Below are 12004 nucleotides of genomic sequence, written 5' to 3'. Positions count from 1 at the left end.
TGCCAGGAGCATCTATACTAAGTTTACAAGAGGCCTCTAATGGGTTAGGGTGTGCAGATTCACACTTAATATGCGTGTGTGTGTGTGTGTGTGTGTGTGTGTGTGTGCGCGTGCATGTGTGTTGTTTACAGGTCTCTTATGTCAAGGCCATAGATATCTGGATGGCAGTGTGTCTGCTCTTCGTCTTCTCTGCACTGTTGGAGTACGCTGCAGTTAACTTTGTGTCGAGGCAACATAAAGAGCTGCTGCGATTTAGACGGCATCACAAGAGCAAGAGCAAGGTACTGAAAGATCTCACAGTACACTGTTAACACTACATAATCCAGTGTTCAAGTCAGACAAAAAAAACTGTGTATCTATACCCCTATACATACTGTCTGCACCTGCACACAGGCATGTACATACTGTACACTCAGACTGACTTTGTGAAAATGTTCTCTGGTTTGAGGCTGCCATCTTCTGGTGACATGTTACTATTGCAGTTTGCCACTCAGGAATAGCATGAGACAAGAAAGAGGAGAGAAGCTGTTAGAGACAATAATTTGGAAAACTACACCATTCCTGATGTGTGGTAGTAGATATAAAGTGTCAATGTTTTTGACTGTGCATGTTTGAGTTTCCAGAACCACCACATCTCATTGACAATATTAATGCATGATACAGCATGGCTGTAGCTGCATCTATGTGGTTTTATGATTCTTTAGTTCACATTTGTGTTATTTCTCAGACAGAATGTCATCCAAACAGAGGATGAGCCTGTTGTCAATGCATGATTAGGATCTTTGTGGGTTTGGAAAGGATCAACTCAGCATTCAGTCAACTCATATACAAGAAAAAGAACAACAACAACAAAAATTAGCTTTCTTTTAGATCAATATACATAGTCATTGTCTATTCAGGTTAATTTCTTCTTAAATAAATTACAGGGTAAAATATCACAGATACCAATGAAAACACTGATTGATGCCTACTTTTACAATGTTCTTCCAACTGGACAAAGCTTGCTATGTTTTGGTTATAGTGTAACACCTGTACTGATCTGACTACAATTCATAAAAACAAGTGGATAAACTCTATAATTTCTATCAACCCTACATGTATCTCCTGAATGTATGTTCAGGATAATAATCATAAAGTGGGATGAAATAACTACATTATATAGTATTTTGTCCAGATCCCAAATACCACATGAAAAGGTCTTCTTATCTGGTCAGGAATCAGGTCCTGTGGGATTCACCATCAGGTGTCCACCACTTGTTTGTATATTGTTTGTGGGTATATTTGTATATGTTCAGCAGCAGAGATGTGGCCATATTTTAAGCCCATGAACAGGTTCAGACATAATACACCCAAGAAAAATGAAAAAATGCACAAAAATGTTTATTCAAAGTAGGTTTTGGCAGATATGGATTAAAAGTAGAGCACAGTGGAACACAATACTTGCAAAAACAAACGCATTAAAGGCTGTTTTTATTTTAGAGCATCTTTACCTGACCTGAAGTTTTAATAGTGAAGTTTGTGTTTTCAACATGCATGAGCTAACATTATCTGTCAGTTGTTCTATATAAAGGTAACTGAATTGTTTAGAATTACACCCACCTATGAAAATGGAATTGACATCGTTGTCATTAACATTTAACACATAAGTTGACTGAATGAATGGGTGTCCCATCCCTGTTTTTGGATGCTATTTGTTTTTTTTCTTTTGCTTTCTGTCTGTTTATTATTGGCGTGCATGCTGTCAACTGATAGAACAGTGGAGGTGCAGTTGATCCAGAGGAGCTAGCTGATTCCCTCCATCGTGTTAACATTGACAACGGCCTCAAACCGTCAGACCCTCTCTATGGATCTATGACCAACTTCTACACCAGCAACCACAGGGTAACAGCACAATACATTCAGTGTGTGTGCATGTTTGCATGTGCATGTTTCACTTGCATTATCCAACCAGTGTATTGTAAAGTCTTCCCCATGAGTTTGGTTGTAAGCTGGTTAAGAGGAGAGGTGGACATGGACACTTGGTAGGTGGTTAGAATGATTAGGTCAGGAATGATCATGATCATAACAGTACAATTTAACTACAACAACAATAATGATATTTATGTAGCTCAGTCACAAAGGACAACACAAAGCACATATCAATAAAACAGAAAAACAGAAACACTGCTCCACTACACTTTATGGTAAATCCAAATAGAGCCTGTCTGCAAACTCCCAAACATGGTGAAATGGAAGTGTGACACATAATATATGACACTTGTTTTTTACCGAAATAATGGGGAACTTACAAAAAAGCCTCTTCCAGTAAAGCAGTTTTATTGGGCAGTTCTTGTTTTATTAGGGCTGTTAACATGTTTGCTGTAAAAATAAATAAATAAATAAAGCTGTTTCAATGTTTTAAATAACATTGTCATTATAGTTTATCAAAGCTATAGATAGTTTTATTAAATAATATAGATAAGGCTTGTAAGCCAATATAAAGCATTCAAAGGGCTTACAGGCAGATCTAGATACAAAAAAGAAGGCACACTCAGAACTGTTATGATCAATAATGATTATAAACAGCCATTGGTTGGTATATTTTCCAATTTGATACACATATAGTCCTGGTCAGAGACTAATCAGATATGAAGAATGGCACAGATGTGTGACATAATGCTGACTTTAAGTAACAATAGAACTTAAAACAATCATCAATTTTTGATGACCATTTAGGAATTTAAAAGAGGCTGTCAAAAGGTATTTGGTATGGTATGGAACCGTGTTTTAATGAACCAAACTGTGGTTTCCTTTTTTTGTGTGTATATCAGGGTTTGAATGATTTTGCTAAATTTATGAAAGAGGCGTTTTCAAGATAAAACAGGGTGTTAAGTTGCTCTGCAATTGAAGGATTTTTAGAGGTCTGAAGAGGTGAGAGTGTTTCACAACAAAAGGAAAAGAAAATTAATAGAAAATAAAAACATAATTTTGTATAACAGACATGTTATTGTTCTTTCTTGTCCCTTTGATCATTTTCTTGTCCCCTCAAATTTATCTTGGTAGAAAATTGCACAAAATTTGTAGTTGATTATAAACTATGACATAGTAAACGGTCAATTTAATTATCCAGGCTGTAAAAGCCTCTTGAGCTAAATGCTAAGTATAAATTCTAACACATACACATACATGCATACTCCTGAGGGATCATAAGTATGTGTAGGTATAACACTCCTAAAGACAACACGTGCAAAATTAGTCAATTCTACAGTAACTATGCAAAAATCCTCATATCTCATCCAAACCAAATCCATTTTCAATAAAAGGTTGATATTGTACTTGTGTATAAACAAAGCAGTACATTAATTTAACCCTTGTTCAGTGCCTTGCTCAAGGGCACATCACAAGCACGTGCAGTTCATGAAGATAATCTGATCTGTGACCCCCCCTCCTCCTCCTCCTCGTCTCTCCAACAGGAAGGGGAAGTGCATGAGAGCAGGCTGACCTCCGCAGCTGCTGTGACCTCCACTCCCAGCAACAGCAAGGACTCAAAGGCCAGCACCAACAATACTGTTACTTTAATGAACACCCCAGGAGGCACAGCAAACACTACCCAGAACCCCCCTGGAGCAGCAACAAGTGGAGGGGGTAAAAGCACTGAAGAGATGAGGAAGTTATTTATTGACAGAGCCAAAAAGATTGACACTGTGTCAAGGGCCGGCTTCCCCCTGGCCTTTCTCTTCTTCAACATATTCTACTGGGTTCTTTATAAGATACTTCGACATGAAGATGTACATAAGCAATAGAAAAAGAAAGAGCATAGATTATTCATATACAGTATGGGCACACACACACATCCTTGTACTGCTGTTCATATGAGGACACTTCATTGACTGTCTTTATTTCCCGGTCCCCTAACCCTGACCCTGAGTACCATTCAGGATGACCTCACTTTGCAAAAATGTCTTGATTCTGAAGACGGAAAGCTTACTCACCAAAACACATGTACAGAAAAACACAGGCACACACATGTATACAAAAGAATCAAGAGTTTGCAAATCAAGCTGTATTAACTCTGCACTGGCAGAATAATGAGATGACTTTTCCTTCCTTTAAGTATACAGCAGGGTGCTTCAGAGATTAACTGAAATTTACAAAGTCTGAAAAACTGAGGTTATTATTTACACTTAAGGACATTGCCATCTGAATTTTAAAAAAGCCCAGAGTAGTATACATAATCATATCCAGCATATGGATATGTATAATGCCTCGAGTTAAAAATAATCTTCCTCTAATGAACAAGCTCCAACTGACTCAAACTCCATTAATTGAATCCATTATTTCCACTAGAAGGTGTAAAAGCAAAAAAAAAATAACCCTCAGTAACAATCTGTGACCCAAACCAGTGTTTCCCCTGTGTTGCTTTCTCAAAAAACTGCATTTTGTTTGAATAATCACTGCAGCAGGGGTAATCTCCACCAGTCACAAGTGACCCTATCAGCCAATGTGAGTTTGTGTTTCATTGAGTGGACTGAGCAAATCATATATTAACTACATGATTATTGCTCAGGATTAAAGGACCACATGTGCTGTATAAAATCACCATGAAGTCTCAGACGTTAGCTCAGTTTGATTATATTGGTGTCTCTTTACTGACATGCACACTGTTCTTAATTTAAGTCACTTAAACAAGCAAATTATACAAATGCAAAGTCTTCACAGTAAGTGGTCACACAAACTCGAATTTTCCTGCTATCATACTAAAACTGACGTACATTTAGGTCACCCAACGTGAATAAATATGCATTTTTATACCAGATGTAAATACTACAGACAGTACAAACATGAGAGCAGTTTGATCCTTTAGAATTCCTGCTATGTGACATTCAGTGACTCATAGATAGTTTCCTCTTGCACAGTTGGCTCTGACCCAGTCAGATACAGTGTATTAGTCAACTTGGAGTGACTGTTTTATGGGTAAGATGATGCCTACAATAGACAGACAGACGAGACTTAACTAATAAGCCAAGTTCTGTAGATGTCCAGTAGCATCTCAGTGGAGGCATATCATCAGTATATTAATGTACAAGTCTGTACAAACTAGATTCACAATTTGAAATGTAACAGGCAGGGTGCAGCTAAGCTCTTGGTCCTGGTAGAGATGTGGCTACCTTCGGTGTTCACTATGTGTAACTCAGCAAAAGAATTCTATAGGTGGCTCTTTTTGAGTTGAGTGAGTTGATACTGTGTGTACATGTAATAAACAACAAGCAGCCTCCTTATCACTTTCAGTCCATGTTGATGGGGTTGTACCTGTCTGAACACTATAATAAGATGTAATAGCCAAACAAAAACCTGTGCTGAACATATGAATGGAACAATGTGAATGGTTAAGATGATCATTACCTAAATATTTATACATAATTGACCTTCCTGAGACAATAAGGGCAGATATTTATTCATCTTTTCAGTGTACCGAAAGTCATGTGTTTGTTATTGTTGGCTCACAGTGGCTTTCTCCACCCTTTCCACTACCTACGCAGTGATGTATCAGCACCGAAGTGTGAAGCGTAATCAAGTCACAGTTGTTACACAACCCACACATTAAAAGAAACACCCATGCAGGGTGGTACTGTTCTTTGTAATTGGTGGAGATTACCATTATAATCATGAGTCTATGACGAAGGAGACTTGCAGTTTTAGAGAAGCATGTGACATATGAGCACATGGTTAGTCACGTGAAATAGTTCCATAAATAAACCTGGTGTCAGTGGTAGACAGAAAGTCATGATGTAATTCAAATGGAATATGGCATATTTCATAGATCTTTAGGGATAATATATTATAAAATAATTCCAAGTCAGACTCGTCCAAGATGGAAAGGGTTCAATCCCTTGAGGGCATGAACTTCTTCTGTAAATTTATCATTATATACAGTCAGGGGTTGTTACAAGTGATACCAAGTGATTGATCAGTCAGTCAACATCATCATCCTTTGTTCTCTGATGCTAGTGAGGCAAAAAAACAAGACTAGGTCAAAACCTAGTATATGTTTGGACCATGTATGAAACACTAGAGGGTTTTTAATTTGAAACAATCACCTCACCTCAGTGACACTCGGCCGAGGTGAGTAATGAAGCTACATTATTGGTCGGCCGAAGTCTGTCAGTCAGTCCCAGACTTTCACGTTTATAGGTCTGGCCCCTGCAGGCCAGCCAAAATCTATTACAATCATGATAAAGTCTTTGTACTTAAAACTGTTGTTGACCTGCTGTGGTGCTCAGTCTGACCCACAGAGTAATCTGCCAAAACTCACAGTATCCCAGAAAGTGATGTACTGGAGACAACTCCTAAATCCATGATATTGTGTGTATATATTTTAACAAATATTTACAAGATGAAATTCAGTCCTCATACTGTGTTATCTCTACTGTTGTCTTGCTACTGTGAGACATCTGCGCTAACCTGCAACTTTTCAGTCCATTCAAGACTTCCAACACTGTGACAGAGACCAAGAGGAGATGGGATTAACACTCACCTCCATTTACATACAATCTCTAAAAAGCTCCAGATATGGAAAAACAACAATCATGAAGGATTATCATTACAAAAATCACCCATGATTAAAGACTACAATCATGGGTAAATACTGCAGTCAGTGGGAACTGTTGTGGAAGGCAGCAGACATTTTCCTGTAACAGACTGTAGACAAAAAGAGACTCCTCAAAAGAGACTCACACACATGAATAACACACTGTTTCGCCTACTTGTGTCTTACAGCTCAGCTGCCAATGTCGTGTTTTTGTCCCCTACGCTTTCAGCCCCACCTCGAACTTCTCATTAAACCCACACACACGCACACAGCTGTTACCACACACTGTACATGGCTGTTTTTATTATGTTATCAGAGCCTACTGTAAAATCACCACTGATATCCTGTTCTAACTTGTTTACACTCTGAGTAATGCTACAGCTTCTATCGTACTTTTCACTTCACCCTTTTATCTATTCATCTTATGGTGAAATATCAAACACATTTTTTTTCTGACTTAGGAATTTGGGCTGAAAAAGAGATTAAAAAAATATTGAAAAGTAAGTGAGAGGAGGACAGGTGGTGTGTGATAAACGGTAAATGGACTGCATCCATATAGCGCCTTTCTAGTCTTCCAACCACTCAAAGCGCTTTACACTACATGCCTACATTCACCCATTCACTGATGGTGCAGCCTTCGGTAGCAATTTGGGGCTCTTGCCCAAGGACACTTCGACATGCGGACTGGAGGAGCCGGGTATCAAACCACCAATCTTCTGATTAGTGGACAACCCGCTCTACCTCCTAAGCCACAGCCGTGACGGATGTAAAGTTTTTCCCTCCAGCAGGTCCATATCCTGTTTTCATGCAAAGTCATAAATATTTGTATTACTAAACCACAGCTACGATGTTGGCCACAAGGTATTACAGATATAGTCTCAGATAAAGTAATGTTCACAGATGTGTAGGCTGCTATGCCTAGACAAGTCTGTACTTAAAAAGTATTTTGTCACTATACAATTAGCTCAGATCTCTTGCCAAATTAATGCTTTTTATGAAATTTTGACCCTTGAATCTTCACCATTTCATTGGAATTTCATTGGGTTTTCTAGGAAACAGTTTGGCTCCCTCTTTAATTACTATCAGCTGTTGACATTACATTGCAGATACTGCAACATTGAGTCTGTTTGTGTTTGAAGCACTGGAACAGTCTGCAAAGGTTACTCTGTTGCAGTATTACATCATGCATTTTCTCCCTACCTAGGTAGTCATGAACACTTTAAACTTTTGCCACACAACTTGAAGGGATCAGCACTGTACTAAAAATTACATTTAATCTTCCTGCTGACCTTTTTCCAAAGCATGCTGCAGTATTTTAGTGTTTCAGTTCAGAATGTCCCTCAGTGTGAAATCAACTTGTAGAGACTTGAAACTTCTTGTTTGAGATATGGAATAAAATATGGAGTCATAGTGATGACAGTGATTTGATGGTCACTGTTTTAAGCTTCCACAAGTTGATTTTCTTCTGCTTTATAAAATATATACTAGTAATGTGAGGAAATAGAATTGGCTAAAATATGCAAAAACATGAGAGGAGTGTAATCCTTTAGAATTCCTGCTATGTGACATTCAGGGACTCATGGATAATTTCCTTTTGCACAGCTGGCCCTGACCCAGTATCTACATGTCACACTGAGCGGTTCAATGGCTGGTTTGTGCTCTCTGTGTGGCATGCTGACGGAGGAGCCTCAGATTTTACATATTCTCATGTTGAACACGGGCTTGAAAACCTGTGTCCTCCAGTAACTGACCAGTGGTTCCACTCTTATGCCTTGGAGTCATTCTTGGACTATGAACTGGGGATGCAGCTATGTCTACATGGTTAATGTTCAGTTGGTGCACAATTTGTTGCAAACAGTTATTGGGCACAATTAAAGTAAGGAGCAGAAACCAGCCTCTAAGGAACATTTATCGCATGTATTTATCACCACTGATGTTTTCAAAGCTGACTGCACTGTTTTACATTTTTCAGTGTTTGTCCTACTATGCAGGCAGTCATCTGTCAGTTATCTGTTGTGCGATAACAATATTTACATATTGCACATTTCACTTCCCTGTATGTTGATTTTCATAGTATACAGTCAGCAAGCACAGTAAATGGAAAGCTGTGTTAAAACGATTACACTAACGATTACACAGCATAAAAGTTAGCAGTTCTATGTAGCCTCATGATACTGAATACGACATGCAACAACACAGGTGTGGTCCTGCAAGAGTTGAATGATTAACAGATCAACTTTCCCATTCAAAGTCTGCTGTTTTCTACATACTCTGTTTCCAGTGTTTCCTGGGAGGATGTTCAGTTAGCTTGTAAATATGAAGCTTTTCCATGCAGTTACTGTGCTTTATTTACACCAGTGTTTCCACCCAGAAATATTTTCACGGTTCTAATGAAAACAACTTCTTGCTGTTTCCATTATGAAGTTTATGTTGTCCACTGGTATGCTCCCACCAAGGACTTATGTTTGTTCAAAACTGGACAAAAGAAAGATAATCAGCATTTAGATTTTTCAAATTGAATATTCCCAGATTTGATCTATACATACTGATGATATATGGCATGTACTTCATAGTAGGTCAAAGTATACTTTTATTGCAATTAATATACCAGAAATTAATGTACTGCATCATTTTATACTAGAAGGAAATTAAGTAATATGTGTTGGCAGATGATGGATGACAATCGAATTTTGACTCTGTCACTGGCAGTTAAACTTCAGATCTTCCTTGAGCTGGCTAATTCAGTCATTCATTTAGTTTCCACTGTGAACACACTACATATTCAAAACCTGCTTGGAATTATGGGACAAAGCTTGTGTTTGTGGGTCTGGGTAAAATCAGCAGAACTTAAGCCATTCAAATTTCCCATTTTAACATATCCATTCCTGAAGTGTCCTATATCTCTGTCGACTTTAAGCACCACAGGGAAATCAACTGGGTTGTAACAACTTTGAACAGGTTTCAAATTGTATTCAGCAAACTAAATGAATGCAAATCGGTGGATGTCTGGCAGGAAAACAGATTCAAAATCTAAAAACTGTTTGGAAAATAATTGGCAGTTATTTCAAGTCTACATGGTTTATTGTTAATGTAATAAAATGAGCATTGCTTTAGTGAAACAGTATTTTATTACATATTAAAGCTACACTCCCACGGTGCACCTGCACTGGTATTTTCACTGGTGTTGCCTGATTAGCGCTCCTCTCAGGACTGTGTGGGCGTCTTCATTCTCTTGTTGGATATGTTCCACCTGTTTAGGCTGGGAAACCTTAAAGCTTTATCATTCTGATCAGTACCTGTGCAGTAGTTAGATGACCTCATGTGATTCCCAGCATAGCACCTCATTAACCTGTAATGAGGTCTAATTGACCAGAAGAACTGAAAACACCTGTATGGGTGTGTTCAGTTTTTCTACTTGGGGCCTTGTACTTGATGAGCTGTGTTACGGCAGTCTTCTTCACAACCTCACGAACAAAACTGTCTCTGTGATGCTGTTGGGAATGCGGGCAGATTTCAGTGGCAAGTTTTTTACGTTTATAGCACTGTTTTTAACTCTGACACACAATGAAAAACTACTCTATACTTACATGTACATTTTTACAGTAGATGAAAGAGTATTAATTTTGTACAAAAAGGTCAGGTTTTAAATGAATTCATTTAATACTGATGAATATTGGTCATGGATCTCTGACATGTGCGTTTCTGTCCTGAGTTCAACATGTTCTTTAAGCTGCTGTTGGGAAGATGCAGCCAATGAACCAGATGAGCATCATCAACACTTTAACGTATGCCTTCCTTTAGCTGTTTTCACAAAGAAATATAATTCTGGTGATGACGTTATGAGTTGATTGGCTCATAGCTGAGTGCCACAGTTTTTTTCAAAAAAAACCCCAACCCAAAGTACTGGAGCCATGGCTTTCCTCACTAGATTTCCATTGCAGTTTTCCCCAAAAGAGTTTCAATATACTGTATGTAGCAGCTATATATACATATGCCGAAAATTGTTTCACAGTTTTATCTCAACAATGGATTTTGAAGATGTTATGTTTGTTTTGTATTTATACTTGCATTGTGGTTGAAATGTGGTAAAAGTGTGTGGATTTGTGGAGAATACTTTGTTAAATTGAGTGCATATCACAAGTCTTAGTTCACTACAGTGTACAAACTCTGTGGAAAATCTTTCATGGGAACACTGGTCTTCGACAAATTTCATATCTCAGATGGAGTTTCTATTTCATCATGGATACATTTTTTTTTTTAACAAAAACTCACTCCCTTGATGTTGTAAGTTCTCCCTCAGAGTGAAGCATCACATATCTTTCCAAACACACCACAAGAAATAAGTAATCATATACTGTCATGATCCTGTCGAGTTTAAAGGTGAAAACATACACAACCAAACTCTTCATATGCTGAGTACAGAGTTGAGAGCACACACACTATTTTTTGTAAAATAAGATGTGCATATTTTACATTGTTCTAATTAAATTCTATTGGATTAAATTAAACTTAGTAGCCACTTCTTAATGTTGGTTTGTCCTGTCTGAATTTTTTTGTCTCTCAGTCTGCCTGGATAAGTTATATAACACTGCCTTGCTTAATGGTACAGTAGAGTTGTACACTGGCTCCAGCCATCTATCTATTTTATCTTTTTCCATTTGAAGTGTTAATTAATTAAGCTCAATATCAGTACGTGGCTTGCACCTGGCTCACCACATTAAACACAGCAGTGGTTAGAAGAGACCCTTTGACCAGATTTTCCTTCATTACAATGACATGTTGTCAACAGCTTTCACTGTACTTAGGCTACATCTTAAAAACTATGTAACTTAAGCTGAACAGCAACCATTTGGCCATAAATGTCAATGTTCTACAAGGCTACAGTAAGTGTGATACTCTGCATTTTAAGGATTTGGGGTGGTGTCAGCTTTTCCAAAACCAAAAAGACTAGCAAAAATTTAAGGAAAGGATTAAACAGTGTGTTTATCTGTTCTAATTAGGCTAGCATGTCGTGCTAACTAGCTCACTATCTGCAGTAGTAAGCGTTGCTTACAAGGGCAAGGAGCAAATCATTAGGTAACTACATTATTGTCAGATGAAGCAGGTTACATTATAAAAAAGTCCCAGTTCATGACTCTCACCCACTCTAGTATTTCTCCATTGTGTGGAAGTGTGTGGAGTGTGTGAAAATGTTTGCCGCTGTGCTAACGTCCTGCTCTTGATGAGATTTGGGGAAGTTTACACTCAGGCAACCCCAGCTCACATCACCTGAGACAGACTTCTGTTTACCCAACACACTGGTTAGTGTCCTCATCCTAAAAGCTTTTTTTCTTATAATGTTAAAAGTGAAAACATACTGTTTGAGAATACAAACAAGTATGTAAGCTAATCTTACATTTTTCCATATTATACCATACTAGCACTACTGAAGCACAC

General features: G+C 38.0%; 1 protein-coding gene across 1 annotated transcript in view; it reads left to right on the top strand.

Annotated features, from left to right (window-relative positions):
- glra3 (glycine receptor, alpha 3) overlaps positions 1–11095 on the top strand; it is a 56913-nt gene extending 45818 nt beyond the window's left edge. The window contains exons 8-10 of the mRNA XM_067584442.1: positions 132–281; positions 1753–1881; positions 3453–11095. Coding sequence (XP_067440543.1) covers positions 132–281; positions 1753–1881; positions 3453–3782 — 609 coding nt within the window. The 3' untranslated portion in view covers positions 3783–11095. The remainder of the gene's footprint in view (positions 1–131; positions 282–1752; positions 1882–3452) is intronic.
- Positions 11096–12004: the final 909 nt, after the last annotated feature.

This window comes from Thunnus thynnus, chromosome 3 (assembly GCF_963924715.1).
Source record: "Thunnus thynnus chromosome 3, fThuThy2.1, whole genome shotgun sequence".
Taxonomy (NCBI): Eukaryota; Metazoa; Chordata; class Actinopteri; order Scombriformes; family Scombridae; genus Thunnus; species Thunnus thynnus.
This window is presented reverse-complemented; position numbering and strand designations above follow the sequence as displayed.